Source organism: Bolinopsis microptera, chromosome 7 (assembly GCF_026151205.1).
Source record: "Bolinopsis microptera isolate Bmic1 chromosome 7, MBARI_Bmic_1.0, whole genome shotgun sequence".
Taxonomy (NCBI): Eukaryota; Metazoa; Ctenophora; class Tentaculata; order Lobata; family Bolinopsidae; genus Bolinopsis; species Bolinopsis microptera.
In genome coordinates this window covers 19,332,265-19,356,700 of record NC_087078.1, presented here as the reverse complement: position 1 = coordinate 19,356,700, position 24,436 = coordinate 19,332,265, and the positions used below count along the sequence as shown (strand labels likewise).

Genomic DNA, 24,436 nt, shown 5'->3' with positions numbered 1-24,436 from the left:
TCCAGACTCTGAATAAATTGTTGCGTAAATTGTTGGGGAGATTGTTTTGAGTTCTGGGCTGTTCTGCAATTTGCAGCCCAGTTCTGCAATCTGCAGCCTAGTTCTGCAATCTGCAGCCTAGTTCTGCAATCTGCAGCCCGAACAATAAAACAACGTGACGTCAAGGTTTTCCTACCTAACCTGGAGCTGAAATAGACGACCTGGCTAAAAACAATGATTATGTTTGAGATGTGTTCCAGCAGAAACAACTTACAGCTTTGCTAGAAGCACTATTAGACTATCATATGGTACCTTGTGCCTTGTTCAAGTGTATTTTAAATGACAGATCACTATTACAACCAATTTAAATACATAATGAAATGCCATTCACAAAACCTGAATAGCAGTAGAGTAACCTTAACATCTGGTATATGAATAGCTGTATTAGCTGGAATAGCAGTAGAGTAACCTTAACATCTGGTATATGAATAGCTGTATTAGCTGGAATAGCAGTAGAGTAACCTTAACATCTGGTATATGAATAGCTGTATTAGCTGGAATAGCAGTAGAGTAACCTTAACATCTGGTATATGAATAGCTGTATTAGCTGGAATAGCAGTAGAGTAACCTTAACATCTGGTATATGAATAGCTGTATTAGCTGGAATAGCAGTAGAGTAACCTTAACATCTGGTATATGAATAGCTGTATTAGCTGGAATAGCAGTAGAGTAACCTTAACATCTGGTATATGAATAGCTGTATTAGCTGGAATAGCAGTAGAGTAACCTTAACATCTGGTATATGGAATAGCTGTATTAGCTGGAATAGCAGTAGAGTAACCTTAACATCTGGTATATGAATAGCTGTATTAGCTGGAATAGCAGTAGAGTAACCTTAACATCTGGTATATGAATAGCTGTAATAGCTGGAATAGCAGTAGAGTAACCTTAACATCTGGTATATAAATAGCTGGAATAGCTGGAATAGCAGTAGAGTAACCTTAACATCTGGTATATGAATAGCTGTATTAGCTGGAATAGCAGTAGAGTAACCTTAACATCTGGTATATGAATAGCTGTATTAGCTGGAATAGCAGTAGAGTAACCTTAACATCTGGTATATGAATAGCTGTATTAGCTGGAATAGCAGTAGAGTAACCTTAACATCTGGTATATAAATAGCTGGAATAGCTGGAATAGCAGTAGAGTAACCTTAACATCTGGTATATGAATAGCTGTATTAGCTGGAATAGCAGTAGAGTAACCTTAACATCTGGTATATGAATAGCTGTATTAGCTGGAATAGCAGTAGAGTAACCTTAACATCTGGTATATGAATAGCTGTATTAGCTGGAATAGCAGTAGAGTAACCTTAACATCTGGTATATGGAATAGCTGTATTAGCTGGAATAGCAGTAGAGTAACCTTAACATCTGGTATATGAATAGCTGTATTAGCTGGAATAGCAGTAGAGTAACCTTAACATCTGGTATATGAATAGCTGTAATAGCTGGAATAGCAGTAGAGTAACCTTAACATCTGGTATATGAATAGCTGTATTAGCTGGAATAGCAGTAGAGTAACCTTAACATCTGGTATATGAATAGCTGTATTAGCTGGAATAGCAGTAGAGTAACCTTAACATCTGGTATATATGAATAGCTGTATTAGCTGGAATAGCAGTAGAGTAACCTTAACATCTGGTATATGAATAGCTGTATTAGCTGGAATAGCAGTAGAGTAACCTTAACATCTGGTATATGAATAGCTGTATTAGCTGGAATAGCAGTAGAGTAACCTTAACATCTGGTATATGAATAGCTGTATTAGCTGGAATAGCAGTAGAGTAACCTTAACATCTGGTATATGAATAGCTGGAATAGCTGGAATAGCAGTAGAGTAACCTTAACATCTGGTATATAAATAGCTGTATTAGCTGGAATAGCAGTAGAATAACCTTAACATCTGGTATATAAATAGCTGTATTAGCTGGAATAGCAGTAGAGTAACCTTAACATCTGGTATATGAATAGCTGTATTAGCTGGAATAGCAGTAGAGTAACCTTAACATCTGGTATATGAATAGCTGTATTAGCTGGAATAGCAGTAGAGTAACCTTAACATCTGGTATATGAATAGCTGGAATAGCTGGAATAGCAGTAGAGTAACCTTAACATCTGGTATATGAATAGCTGTATTAGCTGGAATAGCAGTAGAGTAACCTTAACATCTGGTATATGAATAGCTGTATTAGCTGGAATAGCAGTAGAGTAACCTTAACATCTGGTATATGAATAGCTGTATTAGCTGGAATAGCAGTAGAGTAACCTTAACATCTGGTATATGAATAGCTGTATTAGCTGGAATAGCAGTAGAGTAACCTTAACATCTGGTATATGGAATAGCTGGAATAGCAGTAGAGTAACCTTAACATCTGGTATATGAATAGCTGTATTAGCTGGAATAGCAGTAGAGTAACCTTAACATCTGGTATATGAATAGCTGTATTAGCTGGAATAGCAGTAGAGTAACCTTAACATCTGGTATATGAATAGCTGTATTAGCTGGAATAGCAGTAGAGTAACCTTAACATCTGGTATATGAATAGCTGTATTAGCTGGAATAGCAGTAGAGTAACCTTAACATCTGGTATATGAATAGCTGTATTAGCTGGAATAGCAGTAGAGTAACCTTAACATCTGGTATATGAATAGCTGTATTAGCTGGAATAGCAGTAGAGTAACCTTAACATCTGGTATATGGAATAGCTGTATTAGCTGGAATAGCAGTAGAGTAACCTTAACATCTGGTATATGAATAGCTGTATTAGCTGGAATAGCAGTAGAGTAACCTTAACATCTGGTATATGAATAGCTGTATTAGCTGGAATAGCAGTAGAGTAACCTTAACATCTGGTATATGGAATAGCTGTATTAGCTGGAATAGCAGTAGAGTAACCTTAACATCTGGTATATGAATAGCTGTATTAGCTGGAATAGCAGTAGAGTAACCTTAACATCTGGTATATGGAATAGCTGTATTAGCTGGAATAGCAGTAGAGTAACCTTAACATCTGGTATATGAATAGCTGTATTAGCTGGAATAGCAGTAGAGTAACCTTAACATCTGGTATATGAATAGCTGTATTAGCTGGAATAGCAGTAGAGTAACCTTAACATCTGGTATATGAATAGCTGGAATATCAGTAGAGTAACCTTAACATCTGGTATATGAATAGCTGGAATAGCAGTAGAGTAACCTTAACATCTGGTATATGAATAGCTGTATTAGCTGGAATAGCAGTAGAGTAACCTTAACATCTGGTATATGAATAGCTGTATTAGCTGGAATAGCAGTAGAGTAACCTTAACATCTGGTATATGAATAGCTGTATTAGCTGGAATAGCAGTAGAGTAACCTTAACATCTGGTATATGAATAGCTGTATTAGCTGGAATAGCAGTAGAGTAACCTTAACATCTGGTATATGAATAGCTGTATTAGCTGGAATAGCAGTAGAGTAACCTTAACATCTGGTATATGAATAGCTGTATTAGCTGGAATAGCAGTAGAGTAACCTTAACATCTGGTATATGAATAGCTGTATTAGCTGGAATAGCAGTAGAGTAACCTTAACATCTGGTATATGAATAGCTGTATTAGCTGGAATAGCAGTAGAGTAACCTTAACATCTGGTATATGAATAGCTGTATTAGCTGGAATAGCAGTAGAGTAACCTTAACATCTGGTATATGAATAGCTGTATTAGCTGGAATAGCAGTAGAGTAACCTTAACATCTGGTATATGAATAGCTGTATTAGCTGGAATAGCAGTAGAGTAACCTTAACATCTGGTATATGAATAGCTGTATTAGCTGGAATAGCAGTAGAGTAACCTTAACATCTGGTATATGAATAGCTGTATTAGCTGGAATAGCAGTAGAGTAACCTTAACATCTGGTATATGAATAGCTGTATTAGCTGGAATAGCAGTAGAGTAACCTTAACATCTGGTATATAAATAGCTGTATTAGCTGGAATAGCAGTAGAGTAACCTTAACATCTGGTATATGAATAGCTGTATTAGCTGGAATAGCAGTAGAGTAACCTTAACATCTGGTATATAAATAGCTGTATTAGCTGGAATAGCAGTAGAGTAACCTTAACATCTGGTATATGAATAGCTGTATTAGCTGGAATAGCAGTAGAGTAACCTTAACATCTGGTATATAAATAGCTGTATTAGCTGGAATAGCAGTAGAGTAACCTTAACATCTGGTATATAAATAGCTGTATTAGCTGGAATAGCAGTAGAGTAACCTTAACATCTGGTATATAAATAGCTGTATTAGCTGGAATAGCAGTAGAGTAACCTTAACATCTGGTATATAAATAGCTGTATTAGCTGGAATAGCAGTAGAGTAACCTTAACATCTGGTATATAAATAGCTGTATTAGCTGGAATAGCAGTAGAGTAACCTTAACATCTGGTATATGGAATAGCTGGAATATCAATTACATAAAACACTTCTCTTCCCTAGACCATTCAACATTCAGCCACGTCAATCTTTAAAAGATTTTATAGTAAATAGTAAAATAGTAAGCCAGGCAGGTAGGCAGGTAAGTTTGTCAATTGCCAACCTCTTCTAGATTTCGAACAAAAATCTTTTACAGAATAATTGTACAAAATAAATTCGTGATCCCTTCTGGTCTGTGATCGACCAATTCTTTGTTTCAATACTTGTCAATTGTCATGTAATACTTTTAACGTTATAATAATATGACAGCAAGAAAAGCTATAAAAAGAAATAGAGGTCATGCCTTTGTTAACCTACTTATGTTATGCAATAATAATAAAAATGCGAACTTACAAAGGACATATATTTACTATCCATAATATCACGAATACAATACCTATTATTAGTCACACGTTGCCATGATATATTGACCCTGAAAGTTGATTAAAAGCTTCTCGGAATAATATTTGGTATGATCCTGCCCCCTGGAATTACATAAGCAATATTAGGAATAGTAAAATAAGCCATTCTAATGACAATGTAAGCGTCCATTAATACAGATCTATACTATTGGGTGGGATGTACTGGAATGTGGTGGTTTTATAACACCCACCTTCAAGGTACACAGTGTAAGACAGGCAGCTGCAAGTGTTAAGTGTAAGGTATGTAGCAGAAGTTTTACTGCATTTATTCGGTCACATACTGATACGGTCAAGTAGTGACCATCCCAAACTGTGTCCACCCAAGATTCGTTCCACAGATCGATAGTCGTACCGTTCAGCATTTACAATTTCAAAAGTTTTAATAACTCAACAGTGAACAGTAGTAGTAGTAGTAGTGAACAGTAGTAGTAGTAGTAGTGAACAGTAGTAGTAGTAGTAGTAGTGAACAGTAGTAGTAGTAGTAGTGAACAGTAGTAGTAGTAGTGAACAGTAGTAGTAGTAGTAGTGAACAGTAGTAGTAGTAGTGAACAGTGCAGTAGTAGTAGTAACAGTGAACAGTAGTAGTAGTAGTGAACAGTAGTAGTAGTAACAGTGAACAGTAGTAGTAGTAGTGAACAGTAGTAGTAGTGAACAGTAGTAGTAGTAGTAGTGAACAGTAGTAGTAGTAGTAGTAGTGAACAGTAGTAGTAGTAGTAGTGAACAGTAGTAGTAGTAGTAGTGAACAGTAGTAGTAGTAGTAGTGAACAGTAGTAGTAGTAGTAGTGAACAGTAGTAGTAGTAGTGAACAGTAGTAGTTGTAACAGTGAACAGTAGTAGTAGTAGTAGTGAACAGTTTCAACTGTTTGTCAATCTGTTGACATTACCCTTAGGTCACACATCTGTGGAAACAAACTGAGCTCATGACTCAAAATACGGGTAATAATATATATTATATAATCTGACAAGGCAATAGGCATGTTGTGACTGGGCAAGTTCAGCTTGATCTGTCGAATATTTGTAACAGTGCTGATAGATTCCACCATTGGAATGCTCACTGTACCACCTGTACCTCTCAGGTATACGTTACTTTAACCGAAATGTGAAATGTCAAGAATATCACTCTACAAATCACTCACCAAATATAGACATAGCGAGAAGTTGGTCCCGAGTAATAGTTCACGGTTGAAGGGTTGACAATCCCTTTCTGGAAGTGCTGGGACAAGCTGGAAATCCTTAGAAAAGTAGCTGGGACGTGTTTAACGCACTGTAACCTTGGCACGTGTGACGTGTTGACGTTAAACTACTGCTTCACTGCCAGTAAACATAATTGTAAATATAATATATATTATTATGTATAATAAGTTTTGTAATAACCTTTTTAACAAGGTTCACCAGAGGATAAATTTAGTAAATACGATCCTTTTTTGTAAGATAATTATAGCACTCACAAAATCACGTCATACTAACCGTTTTATTTGCAATTATCACGTGATCCGTGCACATGATTCCGATGGTCATGTGATCCATGCTATTCAACTGCCAATCTGTACGCCGGGGACCTTATGACCTATCATAGATTATAGTTATATTTGCAGATAATGGTTTTTGGCATTCTTGTTTTAAATGGATCCTCCTGAGGTGATGTATAGTAAAGATACCTTTTACGGGTTCCCTAAATGAGTTACATCATCTGTTCCTTGCTCCTTTCCAAACTATTTATCCAAATCCAAGTGACTTGACTTTGAAGTCATCGCAGCTTTAATCTCAGCGCTTGTATTTCGTGTGGTTTTAGCCGTTTAGTCATTTTACCGTTTTTTGAACTTTACTTGAGACCTTTCAATGTTCGAATAGGATCGTTCCTAACCTTTGAACGCACGTGCAATATTTAAACTATTTAGAATATTCGCTTTTAAGTGCTGAATTATGTCATGGCGAGTCAGGCTTTAAAAACCAAATTGCAGCATTTATAACGATCTCCGATTCTTTGTCGTAACTCACATAATTTCACAATTTAGGGTACAAATACCCCACATGATTTAAAGGTTGATCAGATCACACTTAAATAGTTTTCAACTTAAAGAATTGGAATTAAGTATACTTCAGTTGAATAAAGTAAACATCCATTACAGCCACAGCGACGGAGTAATGTATAAATACCTATTGTTTTGTGACACATTAGAGTGATACCGGGATCCTCTATCAATTAATATACTTATACAATCAATCTAATTTATCAGACGTGACAGACAATAATGTTCAAATTAGCACAACCTATTGCTGGCTCCCATATTTTAGGAAACGTCAGCTAAGATATCAAGGTTAAACGATCAGGTGCCTTAAACGTCCCCAGCCTCAACAGATATCACACTGTCTAGCAGGGCGACTATCAATATGAGACCTCACTTAGCGAGATGTTTATATTATACGAGAAATGCCATTGTTGGGCGACCTGGGAGGACTGGCAACTAATTTAAATATATATTCCTTCTGTAACTACTTCACTGATCAGTTACAGACTGGGTATAACTGCCGCCCTAAGTTTCACGTGCTACACGTGCTACAGAACCTGACCCGTGTAATATTTCAGTATAACAGGGACGGTAGTTGCGCTGAAAGAGATTACCAGAAGTGAGGAGGAAGGCACACCTTTTACTGCCATCAGAGAAGGTTAGTTCTAAAATTATAAATACTGGCAGATGATGAGATAAACGGATCAGATGTTTTAGCTTGAGACATGATTCCGATGGTCATGTGATCCATGCTATTCAACTGCCAATCTGTACGCCGGGACCTTATGACCTATCATAGATTATAGTTATATTTGCAGATAATGGTTTTTGGCATTCTTGTTTTAAATGGATCCTCCTGAGGTGATGTATAGTAAAGATACCTTTTACGGGTTCCCTAAATGAGTTACATCATCTGTTCCTTGCTCCTTTCCAAACTATTTATCCAAATCCAAGTGACTTGACTTTGAAGTCATCGCAGCTTTAATCTCAGCGCTTGTATTTCGTGTGGTTTTAGCCGTTTAGTCATTTTACCGTTTTTTGAACTTTACTTTTCAATGTTCGAATAGGATCGTTCCTAACCTTTGAACGCACGTGCAATATTTAAACTATTTAGAATATTCGCTTTTAAGTGCTGAATTATGTCATGGCGAGTCAGGCTTTTAAAAACCAAATTGCAGCATTTATAACGATCTCCGATTCTTTGTCGTAACTCACATAATTTCACAATTTAGGGTACAAATACCCCACATGATTTAAAGGTCTGATCAGATCCAAACTTAAATAATTTTCAACTTAAAAGAATTGGAATTCAACTATACTTCCATTGAACTAGAAACCATCCATCTACCCAGCCACAGCGACGGAGCTAATGTATAAATACCTTATTGTTTTTGTGACACATTAGAGGTGATACCGGTCCTCTATCACATTAATATACTTTATCCAATCAATCTAATTTATCCAGACGTGTACCAATTAATGTTCAAATTAGACACAACCTATTGCTGGCTCCCACTTTTTAGGCAAACTGCCAGCTAAGATATCAAGGTTAAACGATCAGGTGCCGTTAAACGTCCCCACCTCAACAGATATCACACCTGTCCTAGCAGGGCGACTATTATAGAGACCCTCACTTAGCAGCTGCTTTATATTAGTGACAAGAGAAATGCCATTGTTGGACGTGAGGAGAGTGAGGACTCCTCAAACTACATTAAATTAATTCCTTCTGTAATATCACTACATTCAGCAGCTGGGGTATCACTGCCGCCCTAAGTTCAGGGTCAAATGCCACCCTACCTTCAGCGAGGATCGTCCATCAAACTCCACCTCTGAGAGGAGCATCTTCACAGGTGCTCTCTCTCAGTATAATAACAGCTATATCAGATCCTGAGTCTCCCTCTCCAGTTTGCCGTCAGATAGTGGTGGTAGCTTGGTAGTGAACTAAGTGGAGGTGTAGAGTTACTAAACGTAGGGAGGGGATGTTCACGTGTTATCACTGTATTTACACGTGTTATCACTGTATTTACACGTGTTATCACTGTATTTACACGTGTTATCACTGTATTTACACGTGTTATCACTGTATTTACACGTGTTATCACTGTATTTACACGTGTTATAAATCAAGAGGCTTGCATATAATGAACATATTGACACGGGTGCAGAGTTGAGTCTGTACGGAACCTAGTAGTTTCAGATCCTTGTTTAACTTGCCGTACAGCAAGGTCATCCACTACTTTAGCCCGGCGAGGCACATAACTCCCTCTACAACTCCATGACAAATGTTTCATATATACTAGCCGAGTTTACAAGTTATATCCTTGTGTTTGAGAAGAGCTCGTTAGAACTGCTTCCTTTCCCTTCAGTATCCCACAGTCTCTCGAGTTTCGTAACTGCCAGAGAACTCTCTTAAACAATTACTAGACTCGGTGATTATAAATCAAGAGGCTTGCATATAATGAACATATTGACACGGGTGCAGAGTTGAGTCTGTACGGAACCTAGTAGTTTCAGATCCTTGTTTAACTTGCCGTACAGCAAGGTCATCCACTACTTTAGCCCGGCGAGGCACATAACTCCCTCTACAACTCCATGACAAATGTTTCATATATACTAGCCGAGTTTACAAGTTATATCCTTGTGTTTGAGAAGAGCTCGTTAGAACTGCTTCCTTTCCCTTCAGTATCCCACAGTCTCTCGAGTTATCACTGTATTTACACGTGTTATCACTGTATTTACACGTGTTATCACTGTATTTACACGTGGTATCACTGTATTTACACGTGTTATCACTGTATTTACACGTGTTATCACTGTATTTACACGTGTTATCACTGTATTTATCTCTGTTGTCCAGAAAAACTCTGAGAAATGGTTCTCAGACACGGTTCCGATTAATTGCAATCAGGCACGTTATATATTATATACACGTATTATACACGTGCATTATATGATAAAGTATGGCTAATAGTTGAAGGTATTTCAGTTCTGCACATACTTTAGACTATACCTTAGTTTGAGAAATATGTGTCAGGCTGTCAAGAAAAATGTGATTCTGGTGAATGGGAGGAATGTCACGTAACACACTAATATTTCAGCGTCATTGTTGAAGGAGTTGAAGCACGCGAATATAGTTGTTCTACACGATATAATACACACCAAGAGAATGCTTACTCTCGTCTTCGAATATGTGGTAAGTGGATAATAAGTGATAATATTATGTGGTAAAAAGTGGTAAGTGGAGAATATGTGGTAATATGTGGCAATATTATATGTGGTAATATTAAATATGTGGCAATATGTGGTAATATGTGGCAATATGTGGTAATATGTGGCAATATATGTGGTAATATTAAATATGTGGCAATATGTGGTAATATGTGGTAATATGTGGCAATATTATATATGTGCAGTGAAAGCAGGATTAATGAACGAATAGTGTGACATTGGGTTCTCAACCATGGAAATTTAAAAGTCTCTACATGCTGTTCTTTCTGGCTCCATGTGCTAGTTAGGGGTCTGAGGTATCCGAAAAATTATGTTTTGAGTACCCAAAGTGTTCTGGGTGCCAGGAATGAGGTTATTAAAGCAGCGAAAATGACCGGTTTTGGACTATTTATGAGCTTTTTTGCCCATTTTCATGAGATAAAGAATCAGGAAAGCTGCTCTTGATGATTGAAATGGTTGATACCAATGAGGATACACCCAACACACATAAATATACGTGATATATGTGATTTTAATGTTAAAAATATGATCTCAGGGCCCATTTTATACCAAAATTTGCCAAAACCACTCGCACTTGTCAAAGCTTCCTCATTTTAGACACATTTAATGATTATTATGGTATCTAACTTATGGTGGATCTGATAGGAGTATGTCTTAGCTTCATTTTAAGCCATCAATGAGCATGCTGGTGTGTATGAAAGTACTTTAATCCTCCCGTCCATTGATCATATAGTATGGGCCATGCGCGCGCGCGCGCTTGTTACAAGCATGAATTTTCTTCCTCAGTATCTATCTAAAGCTTTTAAAGACATGATTAGGATGCTATCCTACTCAGCACATGAGTGCTACAAGATGGTGAAAGAATTTCCATGAAAAATCATTAAATGTGGAAGATATGAGGTCATATGTGTGTGTGCGCGCGCGCGCGCGCGCTTGTTACAAACTTGACATCCTCAGAACTTTCACATTTACTGAGATTTTGTTTCAAACTTAATTGACTCTGAACCGAAATTGCCAGAGGAAACAGATAGTGTAACTCAGAAAGACCACAAATTCTTAGTTTGTGAGATATTGAGGTTATACTCCAAAAAATTTACAATGATGTCACACCAGAAAACCCCTATTTTTGGTATATTTAACCTCATATCTCGAACGCGCAGTACTGGATTGAGCTAAACTTGGTCAGGTTTTGTAGCCCTGACTATCCTCGATCATATGGAACAGGAATAAAACTGTTCAGATGTTATATCTTAATTATATTAGGCACTTAGTTCTGAAAAGTGAGAATGTCATTAATACTGCTTTCACTGTGTGGTAATATTAAATATGTGGCAATATGTGGTAATATGTGGTAATATGTGGCAATATTATATGTGGTAATATTAAATATGTGGCAATATGTGGTAATATGTGGCAATATATGTGGTAATATTAAATATGTGGTAATATGTGGCAATATATGTGGTAATATTAAATATGTGGCAATATGTGGTAATATGTGGCAATATATGTGGTAATATTAAATATGTGGCAATATGTGGTAATATGTGGTAATATTTGGTAATATGTGGCAATATATGGCAATATATGTGGTAATATTAAATATGTGGTAATATGTGGCAATATATGTGGTAATATTAAATATGTGGTAATATGTGGTAAGTGGAGGATATGTGGTAATATGTGGCAATATATGTGGTAATATTAAATATGTGGTAATATGTGGTAATATGTGGTAAGTGGAGGATATGTGGTAACTGGTAATATGTGGTTATTGTTGGAGGAACAGACGGTAATCAGGTTTTGAGCCTGAGGTTACATGTGTTAAATGTTTTAAATCAAGAGGCTTGCACATTTTTGGATTTAAAAAATCACAGGTTTGCACATTTCACGTGAATACAAGTGACCCGGTCATCTCTCTCGAATTATATTTTAAATGTTCAAAAAAATGTTCTCCATTTGGCCCTATAACCTTCTCCAACGTATTATCGGCCTCAAGATGTTTGTACTTCCCCAATTGCCTGCCCATACTGGCCCTCACCCAAATTCCTTTACATCCATTCTGCCCGGAGGTTGTCTGGGTACAGGGTTACGTTTAATAAATGGAGAATCATCTTCATTTATACCTTTGCCATGTGTATCACCATCCTAAGTATCATCTAAATTTCCCTGTACACAACAATTAATTAGTGCTCATACGATCAACTACAAATGTTCGAAATTTGTTAAGAAACTGTAAATTGGTTATCTATAAATTAATTAACCTATTAAGAAATGTATCGGCTTTGTCCTGCGGTTTCAGCAGTGTGGATGTTATTGTTACGGTTGGTTTCCTGCCTGTATCTCTTTATCTATCTCTGAAATGTTATGTTCAAATTGATAATTCAATTTCATGTTCACGTTATCTGTTAAACTGTTTCCTGATTCTTGTACTGTACTGTACTACACTGTACAATGTACGTAAGAAAATTATACCAGTATCAGTACATCTGAAAAGTTGCCAAGTATTTCTCTTAGCAGTATGATTAATGAAAAGGTAATTTCTAGATCAAAAAGATATAAAAGTTGCTAAGCAGTGATGTAATACTATATCCTATATATTATATCCTATACATATCCTTACTGTATCATCTAACAAGCTCGGCAGTTATTATCTGTTGTTAAGTAAATTACAGTGCCTCCGCTTAATAGTAAATAGTCTACCAAAACAAATGTAAGTTTTCTTTGATTAACTAACTTTATAGTTGAAGATGTGATCGGCAACTAAGCAAATTTGTTAACAATATTAAGCAATCCTTACATAAAGTAACTGCAAGTAACTGCACTTAGTAAGGCTTCATCTCACTTCACCTCAGGCTTCATCTCACTTCACTGTCTACATTATTATTGATAACATAAATAGCTTTCACCGCTTCCTTCAGATTCTCTATAATGCCAATACGATTACATTAATTTATTAATAGTTTATTCAAAACATCTCACTGATTCCCAGGTCACCAACTTTACAATATTAATTAATATTCAAGTAGTCTAAAGTTATTATTTATTTTACGTCCGTTAAAAGTTTTTTTCGGGTCGTGATCGAATAAGAATTAGATCTTGAAGATAGGTCACATCCAAACTAGACAAAATACTTTGTACTTTATAGACCAAATACCTGACTAGAAATACTCGGTCACCTGCTTTTTTTTCCACCTGGCTGCCTTACTTAACACCGTACAAGTACTACCCTTAATGTACTTCATGCACCGTCGCGTACCAGCAGTGCTAGAAAGCTCTCTGACTGGTCACACGTGTGAAGTTACTGTGAAACCAACACTAGAACGTAAAAGGGGCTTGGTGTGTAGGAAGTAATGTTTGTAGAGCTGTATAAGTATATTATAACAACACGCATTATGCAGTATTACCACATTTACATCCCTTCCCGCCGTTTACATCTCACACCTCGGAGCCGGGACTTTGCCAGGTAAAGGAAGATATCCAGTACATACTGTCTGTCTACCCCATTACTGGGGTAGGAGCCAGTACTAGCAGGTAGTAAAAGTGAGGTAGCTATGTTATGTCCCTCTACAGTCTACAGATTACCTCACTTCATTGTATTGTTTCCCAGGTCGGAGGAATTGAAATAAAACTTATTTTTAGACTTTTTGGGTCGTGGTACTGATAGGGATATGTTTAGGGTAAATTGTTGATTAGGTTAGAAGGTTAGAGTTTTAACAGGGATTAAGTTTAAGTTCCCGCCATGTTCCCATCCCAATCCTGCCTCCAATCTGTCCAATGATGTGGTCCCTGAAATCCCTTCACACTATTATAAGGCACACTATACTCACCATTTTCTAACAATTACGGGTAGAATTAATTATCAACAAATTGATAATCGCTGCTTTATTTCAGTCAACAGATTTAGGTCAATACATGGAGCTACAACAGAATGGACTTAAGCCTAAAGTTGTTAAGGTAACGTTTTTAACTTAATGTTGATTAAATGAGATTTCATTAATATCAACTTTATTTTTCTCCATCATTACTAGATAGTAGATTTAAATATCATTTTTGGCATGTTTAAAACGTATAATGTTTAAAAAGTATAATTTCAGCTGTTTTTGTTTCAACTACTGAGGGGACTGCACTATTGCCACAACAAGAAGATATTACACAGGTACATTGTGTGTCGGCTACCATAACCACATTCACATAAACACACGTGGCAATGTGTTCTATTGTTCTAGGTATTCCAGATGATAACGCCCAGCACCCTGGATTTCTTAACTAATCAAACATCAATGGAAAACAGACAATGTTAAATGTGTAGAATTCTCTTTGTATCACTTTCTGAATGGTACTTGGATCATTTTAGGATCAGAATGCGCAATGTAATTTACCGGCCTGAGATATTTAAAATCGTGAAAATAAAACTCTTTGAGTGTTTCCTTATGTCTAACCGTTCAATTTCTGAATTAAATATGTTGTGAAATATGTGGTATCCTAAGTAAATGTTATGATAATTTCCGTCTACTCAAATATTAAACATCCGGGTGGATGAATGATGATAAAGGATTTACAGCGAGCAATATTTCACCATTTGGCGTACAAACCTTTTTAAACTTGTTTAAATTTCAGGGATCTTAAACCACAGAACATTCTGATCAACGAAAAAGGAGAACTCAAACTCGCAGATTTCGGTGAGTTTCTGGACTTTTTGAATTGTAAAATAACAAACATTCTTGGCAATATTTTACCATACGTTACCACAGCATGCATTAGGTATATAATATGTTGTATTGTATTTGTGAAGAATAAGAAAATCGTGATGTAAAAAAGAAAATAACAGAATATCTACCATCTACACAGACATGGTCACGTGACAGAATTCTGTGTAATTTGTACTCTGTTCATCTGGGAAAGCTCAGAGTAACGTACTTTTAGTCCACTTTGGCGGACGAGTAACTCGAGTAAACTAGCCACGAATAAGAGAATTCCTAAGAAACAGACCACTCGTGTACTCCTCTGTCTTTATGTATGACATTTTACCGTAAACAAGGTCGAACTTTGGAGTACATATCTTAAATGCCATATGAAATAGCAGACATGCACTGACATTAACACTTGACTGTGAAGTAATCCAGATCATACCTGTGCTTAGTTCAGAGTGTTCCGGTTTCAAAAGTCTGGGGTATGGTAGCTGATGTACTTTTGAAATAATTTTATATCTATTTGTCTTAACTTCATCCTGTAAAAAAGATCCATTGATATACCTACACTATATTATATAAATATATACTATATTTGATACAATGTTACTGAGTGTAAGTTCATACTGCTCGTATTACGCATCTTATTACTTACCTCCCCTTACATTTCACTTACATTTCAATAACATTTCACTACCATTTCACTGTACACATTTCACAATTCCGAACACATTTCACTCGGGTGTTTATTCCTGTCCGTATTCATTGAGCTAAAAATTTACCAAATCCCATACCAGGCACTATTTAAAACTTAAATGTAATTCAATATAAGATTGTGCATTTCCGGTTTACGTGGCTAATCTCGTAATTGATTCGAAGATCACGTTCATTTGAAGTCTACCACACATTTGTAGTCTATAATAGAAACTACACACAAACTACACACAAACTACACACAAACTACACACAAACTACACACAAACTACACACAAACTGCACACAAACTACACACAAACTACACACAAACTACACACAAACTGCACACAAACTACACACAAACTACACACAAACTACACACAACTCATACCAACACAGATTGACTCAGATTCTATTATTGGTCATTATAATATGCTTACATTAAAATAAATACTTAAATGAGGATTAATTAAGTTTGTTTGACATGTTATGATATAGCGATACATACTTGATACTGTAAACACATACGAACTACATATGTATGTGCTATGAAATATAAGATAGACTATTTGAGTGCAGTGTACCCGGTACATTATAAATAGACGGTACTAAATATAGAATATTACATTACAAGATGTAATGTAACACGTGTGGAAGTGGAGCAATGACTCGCATTGTCTTGATATTATCATGATACTTTACAGAGATAGATAATAGATCATAATATGTACCGGATGTATCAGTATTAACTATCAAATGTGTACTACTCTATACTATTGTATAGTACTAAGTAGGTACTATACCAATACTGTCAATGTATAGTGTATACCGTGTACGGTAGTCCTATATGATCGGGTCTCACATTATATTTTACCGATCATTACCTAATATTATAACCTACATGTTATCCCCGACCCTGCGTCCTTGCACCCATCCCTGTACCCAAGCCCCCATTTTAATCCTCTTACTTTATTTTGGGGTATAAAGATTAAAGAGCTTTCCGTGTACACGATACACAATGTATAGTGTATAGAGTGTACATTGCAGTGTACTGTATAGTGTATGTTACCAGACTTGTGGTGGTCGTTAGTGTGTAGTAGTTTCAGTAAGTGTATGACTCCAGTACAACTCCTCCCCATGCTACTGGAGTATTATATTATAACTGATAAACTAATTAATAAACGTCTGGTATTTGGTATTCCATACATGTACTTCCCTCAAATACGAGATCATCTCTTAGACTAGCACTGGAGAGTAATTGCTTGAATAAACGGATCATTCTTTTAAGCAGTTATGTAGTTATGAAGATGAAGATCTGTACACCGCGCGGTTTGAGAGCTCTATCTGAAGATATTTAACTGTTTTGGAAGAAGAATAACTGTCGTTTTGGAGCCTAATTTTGAAAAACTAAGCTTCAGTTTTATTTACAAAAGAGATTAGATAATTATAATGTTCTGTTTTCTACCGGATACTACTATACTAGTTCTAGTAAGTAATAAGTAGTAAGTTGGATAACCTACAAAATAATATCGTAGTATGACAACTGGCTCTAATTTAAATATAGCGATTAGGTTGGGATTCTGGCTGTAATTGCGCTCAAAAGTCAAATCTGATCGTGTAACGAGAGTAAATATAAAGTGGTGACGTCAGAGAAAAATAGTCATATTATGATCTGAGTAAACTGAGTCATTATGATCTGAGTAAACTGAGTCATTGTGTTCTTAGTGAACTGAGTCATTCAGATCTGAGTAAACTAAGTCATGCTGATCTTGTTGAACTGAGTCATTATGATCTGAGTAAACTGAGTCATTGTGTTCTTAGTGAACTGAGTCATTCTGATCTGAGTAAACTAAGTCATTGTGACTTACTAACTACTAGTACTGTACACTGTGCACACTCTGGGCACTAACTACTAGTACTGTACACTTTGCAGGGCACACTCTGGGCACTAACTACTAGTACTGTACACTGTGCAGGGCACACTCTGGGCACTAACTACTAGTACTACTCACTTAGAGCTCTATATCAAAGACTAGTAATTACACTCATCAATATCTAGTTGGTGCTCACTTTGGTTCAGATAAATATGTTTAGTAACTCTTTAATAACTCTTTAGCAACTTTGTTAGAGTTTAAGTAACCAATACTCTGCCTGTACCAGTGAAGTTGTTAAGCCTTGTCCGCTATAACAGTATAATTGATAAAGTGAGCCAGATGCACTTTACTTCCACATAACATACATGATACAGATTTGATACAGATTTGATACAGATTTGATACAGATTTGATACAGATTTGATACAGATATGATAAGGACATGTCCTGACCAATTACAACGTATCAACGTTGCAGGCAAGGTTGCATTTACTCATTTAGTGAAACATTGTGTTTTGCAGAAAGGGAGAATTTGACAGAATGATTGATAACTTTAACTGTTCCATATTGCTGAACTTTAATGAGGACATATTATATTCTAATAAACTACCCTAATCAGCATTAACTCTTTGTAACGGTTTTAACTGATGTCTCTAAATTTAGAGGTTTGCCCATTTGAACATGTCACGTGATCACTGTTCTCTTCCTCTGTGGGCGTATCACTTAAAATCATTTAGCTCAACCTGGGCATATCCCATTACCCAAAACCTGCGTACATTTCAGTATCCTCGATATATATAATATGATATAATACGCCCTGGCACTAAATTTTAAATCTGCAATTTGCGTCGTTTTTTTTTCAAACTCACGAAATACGGTCATAAAACTTCCTCTACAAAAATCTTAAATATGACTACTAAATAACGAAGCTTTTATAAAATCACGTTGTCTATTTCACGTCACGTCAAAATGGTACTCAATTTACGGCGCTGTGAAAGAACTGTCACTGCCCCCCTGCACTTAGCATGTTGTCTTTGAAATGTCTGACCAACAACCCCTCCTCTCACCTCTGAGATATAGGTCTCCAGGGGAATATTCCTGGTATACTGACACCTGCCAATATCCTCTATTAATTTAAGGCTCGAGAGGGTGGGGCTGCTATGTGCGCAACTTTCTCTCTCTGTTGCTTCGAGTATTGCTAATAAAGATCTTATTCGGCCTGGGGCGTTATAATGTAAAGATCTGAGCAGTATTATGATATTATTTAATATTGTCAATATTATTGAATATCAGAGGGGTGTGGAGTTATTGTTTTCTGATGAAAATGAAATGAACCGTTTATAATTATTATTATTTTTTTTTTTTTTTTTTTTTTTTTTTTTTATTATTTTATTATTATATTATTATCATTATTATTATACCATCTTAATATCACAGAGCCTACTGATGAAAACATAGCTGCATACGATAAAATGAAACTATTTTGCAGTAAACACGTTAACATTGCCAAGGAGCGGTATTACAAAAAACAATTTGAAAAATATCAGGACTGTTCCAAAAAACAATGGGAGATAATCAACGGCCTGCTAAACAGAAAAAGACGGGGATCTGATCAAATCAGATTGAGGGATACTGACGGGACGATCTTGAGTACTAACTCGGCAGTCGCTGAAAAGTTCAATGGCTACTTTTCCAGCATCGCAGCCAACATCAAGTCTCAGATCAGTTCCCGACAGACCTTCGATCCTGGGGGGTTCCAGGAGTATCTGACCGGGTCATGTCCAACGTCTATCTACCTCGAACCTACTGGGCCCACCGAGATTCATAGAATTATTATTGGCCTAAAAAATAAGGCAACTCTCGATTCAAAGATTGAGCCCTTGAAAATAGCCAGCACATGCCAAAATTTTTTATGCGCCTTAGCAAAAGTAGTTAACACATCTTTTGTAGAGGGAGCTTTCCCTAAAGCTTTGAAAACGGCAAAAGTTACACCTATACACAAAGGAGATTGTAAACTCGACGTAGCGAATTATAGACCTATTTCGCTTCTGGGCTCGTTCTCAAAAATTTATGAAAAACTAATGCACAGACGCGTTTTAGAATTTCTCGACAAGAATAACTCTCTATTCGAGAATCAGTACGGATTCCGACCAGGAAGATCATGTGAGCACGCACTTCTCAATGCTCAGAGCTCTATTCTGCATTCTCTAAATAAGAACCAAATAGCACTTTTATTACTTTTAGACTATAGCAAGGCATTTGACGTCCTAGATCACGCGACATTACTCAGGAAACTTGAGCATTACGGTATTCGTGGCATTGCGTTGAAATGGTTCGAGTCATACCTCAGTGGTCGCAGTCAATTTGTTTCCCTAAACGGCTCCAATTCATCATTAGAATCTATGATATACGGTGTTCCACAAGGGAGCATATTAGGCCCCCTGCTCTTTGTCATATATATCAATGACTTACCAGGAATCAGTAACCTAGCTAAATTTATATTATACGCAGACGACGCAAACATTATTATCACCGGATCAAATGTACAAGACATTATATCCAAAGTAAACCACCTCACTGACGTGTTGATAAAATGGGTTAACTCGAACGGCCTAGCTCTTAATCTGAAGAAGACTTGCTATATGGTATTTTCAAAAAGACGGGTAGATCTATCGTCTCTACAAGTAAGTATCGACAACTCTCCTATAGAACGCAAAACGGAGGCCAGGTTTTTAGGAGTTATCGTCGACGACAAACTAAAATGGGCCAGCCACATCCGAGCCGTCAAAACAAAAATGTCACGGTTTATAGGTATTATGTTCAAAATAAAACGCAAATTACCAATCAAAGCACGCTTACAGATCTTCCAAAGTTTTGTACAATCTCACTTAAATTTCTGTTCACTAGTTTGGGGCTTTGCTGCAAAATCCCATATTGAATCACTGTTCACTAAACAAAAGCAGGGAATACGAGCAGTTATGCCGGGCTACGTGAATTACTATTACAAGGACGGTAAGCTTCCGGATCATACTAAAACTACGTTTAAAGAGTACGAAATATTATCTGTACACGGGGTCATCATAAAAAATGCTCTGACTCTGATGCACAAGATAACTTACATGCCTGGCCTTCTGCCGTCGTCGATAAAAGACTTATTTCCTCCCGATATACCAAAGTATGGCACGTCTTATGACGACAATATCGACTGGCTAACAACGTTCTCTCAACCAGATCTACGCGCTAGTGTTCTGTATAAAGGTCCTATATTAGCTATTACCGAGCACAACATTAGTCGCATAACTTGCCCATCTAGCATTTTCTCAATAAGCATATAAAAGAAATCAGCGAAGCGTGTAATGATAGAACTACAAAGCTCAGGAAACGATGAAGAATGGCCACCTTTTCTGTTACATAATTTACCCGGGCTACGTAAATCGACAAGATCAGGCACACAACAAATCAACTACCGAGAATAAACTAAGGAATAAATAAAACCAGACGGTTAGCACACTAGTCACTATCAACCATATGCCACTTTTTTTTCACTGCCCATTCACTGTCATATTAATAGCATCATATAGATAGCGCTACCAGGTGCTGATAAGACATGGGCTCAGTTACTCTTTTTTGTTTTAACCTCAAGTAGCTTATAAAACAGTGCGTGTGATCATCTGTCGTATCAAATCAAATTATTTGTCACTATATGTTAATAAATCATGATATACAAGTTTTAATTTTTAAAGTTTCTGTTTTTGTTTTTAATGAATAGACGTAATCAACATTTTCAATTTTCATATTCACGCATATTAAATAAAATTATATTGTTATGTATTATATTATTTTGTAAACATTGGCCGGGTATAAAAAACCGGTCCCCAAACAAACAAACATATGACGTCTTATGTATATTGTGACAAAATCAACAATCCTTTCAATCCAAGCTAAAAGTATGAGCTTATATTATGGTGATTTCCCCATTAACTTCTTGGGGAGATGAAGGTGGGACCTGAGTCTTCATGGACCTTAACAGTTTACAGGCCTGTCAGTGGAGTGATGACTGACGTCGGGATAATAATACTACTAATATATAAATACTATAGAACAAGAAGATATTAACGATAGACATTAAACCATGAAGATACTGCAGTTTGTTATGCAGTATAGACAGTTCATTACGGGCGGTTGGTAGGCTACTACCCTCATTCTCACACTGCTTGCCACATAGACCTGCACTCTGCAGTGCAATACCGAAAACCTGCATGTTCACTGTTGAGCCATGTTCAGGCTGAAGAAATGGAACTGGAAGTTCTCCATGATTTCGGCTCTCAATCCGAATCAATCTATGACGTCTTGTCAGTATCATTATAACATAGACAACATGACAGATGGTATTGCAACTAATTCGTGCAAATTTTGAAATTGATTTTAAGTTGTAGTAATGACAGGATACAGTAGGATACCGCTCGATTGATTGCAAAAATCTTTTTTCCAATTAGGCCTAGGCCCCATTCCAAAGTGTATTTTGATGCTGTCTGTGATGTATATAATGAAATATAATGTTTAAAATATGTCTGGATCGGGATTGGTTGCATTTTCTTACGAATAACAAAGTCATATCCTCATCATAAATACAGAATTAAATATTTAGTAGATTGGGTTAAATGAGAATTATATCCACAGTATCCTGTAATTGGCTAAAAGATAAGAACATGACGTTGTTTGAACAGGCCGGGAAAATGCAGATCTATTTTTAACCCCCCAATTTCTCGGTTCCAATTAAGTTGTTTGATTGGTTGTTGAGTATTAAAGTGGCGTACCAGTGTGTGGGCGTGTCTGGTATGTGTTGTGAGACAATTATTATTTATACGACCACCCACAAATATACTGCTTGTCAGTCTTTAGTCAATTATATTACATTGGAAAATTAGAGGTTCCATTATATTCTATAAACTAAATATTCTATAGACTAAATAAGTCATTATTAAAGTTTCACTACTCAATAAAATGACTGACATAATATCTTGCGATCGACTATCATATCATTCTTTTTTATCTATCTTACTATATATATAAAGCGAGACGATACATATTATATATACCCGTACCATTTTACTGACACCACGGCATCAACTTTAACACGACTCTTTGCAAAAACCGTAAAAGATAAACAACTTAAACTTTTTTGATTGGTTCAAATGCTTTAATGGCCTTCAAATCAATAGTTCTCTGCAGACTGTTGTATAGATTAACAACTTTTACCTCCCCAACTTACAGACAATTAACTTGTTAAGTACTGAGGGTTTACGACGAGACGGATAAACCGTTAACTAATGTTAAATAATGGTAAAACTATTGACTATACAGTATTATACGACTTAACAACTCCAAGGGCGAGCCAAGAAGGGAACCCGGAGGCTACAGTATTAAAGTGTCAAGACATTACAAATTCAAAAGAAACTAACTGAATCTGAGTTTCAATATAGACATAATAGAAAAAAAGGATTTCTATTGCACTGTCAGTTACTTCAAAAACAACTGTCCGCAAGTAAGACGCAAATTAATATAACTACTAAAACTATCTTACGAGACATATGCATATTTATGTTCGACATAATTCCAGTGACCTAAATGAAACGAAAATATGGGAATTTTCACCTAAAACTGCCATGATGATGGTGATCTAAATTTTGGTAGTCCGAAAATATGGTGGTTTTTTTTCGAAAAACCACCGACTTTCGTACCATTTAAATATGTCTCGTAAGGCATTCAATAAAATGACAAACATATCTTGCGATCGACTTATCATTCTTTTTTATCTATTTATTTAAATCAAAGTACATTCCTCAATTATAATCGCGTTGATGCGGGACAGGTTGGAAATTAAATAGTAAAAAGGTTGTTCTAGATCTTATGATTCTTGTAGATTATTAAGACGAACCCCACCCTGAGAAGTAAAAGGCATGGAAACGCCCCAGTCAGGGTGGGGAAACGCCTCAGTCACATTAACATGATTACTTCCTCATCATATATCTCAGCTTCTTGGACACCACATTTTGAAGATTCAAGCCTGCCATATTTTAGAGATTGACCCACGAAACCCCGCTCTAAATTCCTCTTTATAAGACATAACCCTTCCATGTGCCCAACATTTATAGTCTATACTAAATGATTTTGAGACTCTTCTTATCACCTGACAATTGACATCATATTTTTTCCCGGGAAATTTGAGTTATATTAATCCATCTCAAAGGTTGCATTTTAGAATTTGTCATTATCAATCCTTCTCTGACAACCTCTTGACAGAACCGGTTAAGTTTCAAGCGATCTGGTTCGGTTATAAAAATTGCGTTCTTAAAATTAAAATTGCATTTTTGGAACCATTTTATTTAGAGAACTATTAATGTCACTCTTTTTAATACATCTTAAATAGACGAAAATAGAATATGAGTTGACGATATTTTGTTAGATATGCCACAAGATGTTTACGGTACACTTCTGTGTAAAAGTACATTACTTTTGTAGTCAACTCGCAGCTCAAATCTGGTACAATAAGGTAAAATCCCATTATTATTGCATCCCCTGAATTTATAAGTTCTACAACTCAGGAGACTGGCTGTTAGCTGGTTAGTTAATATTACTAGAACATTTATATTACCAGGTACCCAGGTCAGTGGCGTAATGTTGCCTGTTGCAGGTAATGGTAATTTTACCAACTCCCCTAGCTGCATTCAATTTTGTGCCTATCCACAAAGCGTTTCCTGCACTCTGTACAATTTCAGAGTTTCAATAATGTAAATATTATATATATTCAAGCCACAGCGATTCATCCAAGAAACTATAGACATCGTTTATTTTTAGAGTGCATTAACATATCCCAGAGCACTGTGTCATATTTCATTGTAGTCCCAGTAATAGTAACTTTAAAGTAACAGGCAGCCTCCAAGAAAGCAATTACTTTCATGCAAGAAATATCTCATTTCTCAATACAACTATTACAGAGGAGACGCGCCTGACAATTGTT

At 36.2% G+C, this 24,436-nt stretch overlaps 2 protein-coding genes across 6 annotated transcripts in view; one reads left to right on the top strand and one right to left on the bottom strand.

Annotated features, from left to right (window-relative positions):
* LOC134818057 (uncharacterized) overlaps positions 1-21,105 on the bottom strand; it is a 48,037-nt gene extending 26,932 nt beyond the window's left edge. For both annotated transcript variants that reach the window (XM_063827469.1, XM_063827470.1), the window contains exon 1: positions 21,101-21,105. The gene's annotated coding sequence lies outside the window, so the exon portion shown is untranslated. The remainder of the gene's footprint in view (positions 1-21,100) is intronic.
* LOC134818056 (cyclin-dependent kinase 14-like) overlaps positions 1-24,436 on the top strand; it is a 46,978-nt gene that overhangs the window by 12,261 nt on the left and 10,281 nt on the right. For all 4 annotated transcript variants that reach the window (XM_063827466.1, XM_063827468.1, XM_063827465.1 and 1 more), the window contains exons 4-8: positions 7,505-7,584; positions 10,025-10,119; positions 14,049-14,111; positions 14,252-14,313; positions 14,775-14,836. In XM_063827466.1, the coding sequence (XP_063683536.1) occupies positions 7,505-7,584; positions 10,025-10,119; positions 14,049-14,111; positions 14,252-14,313; positions 14,775-14,836 (362 nt within the window). The remainder of the gene's footprint in view (positions 1-7,504; positions 7,585-10,024; positions 10,120-14,048; positions 14,112-14,251; positions 14,314-14,774; positions 14,837-24,436) is intronic.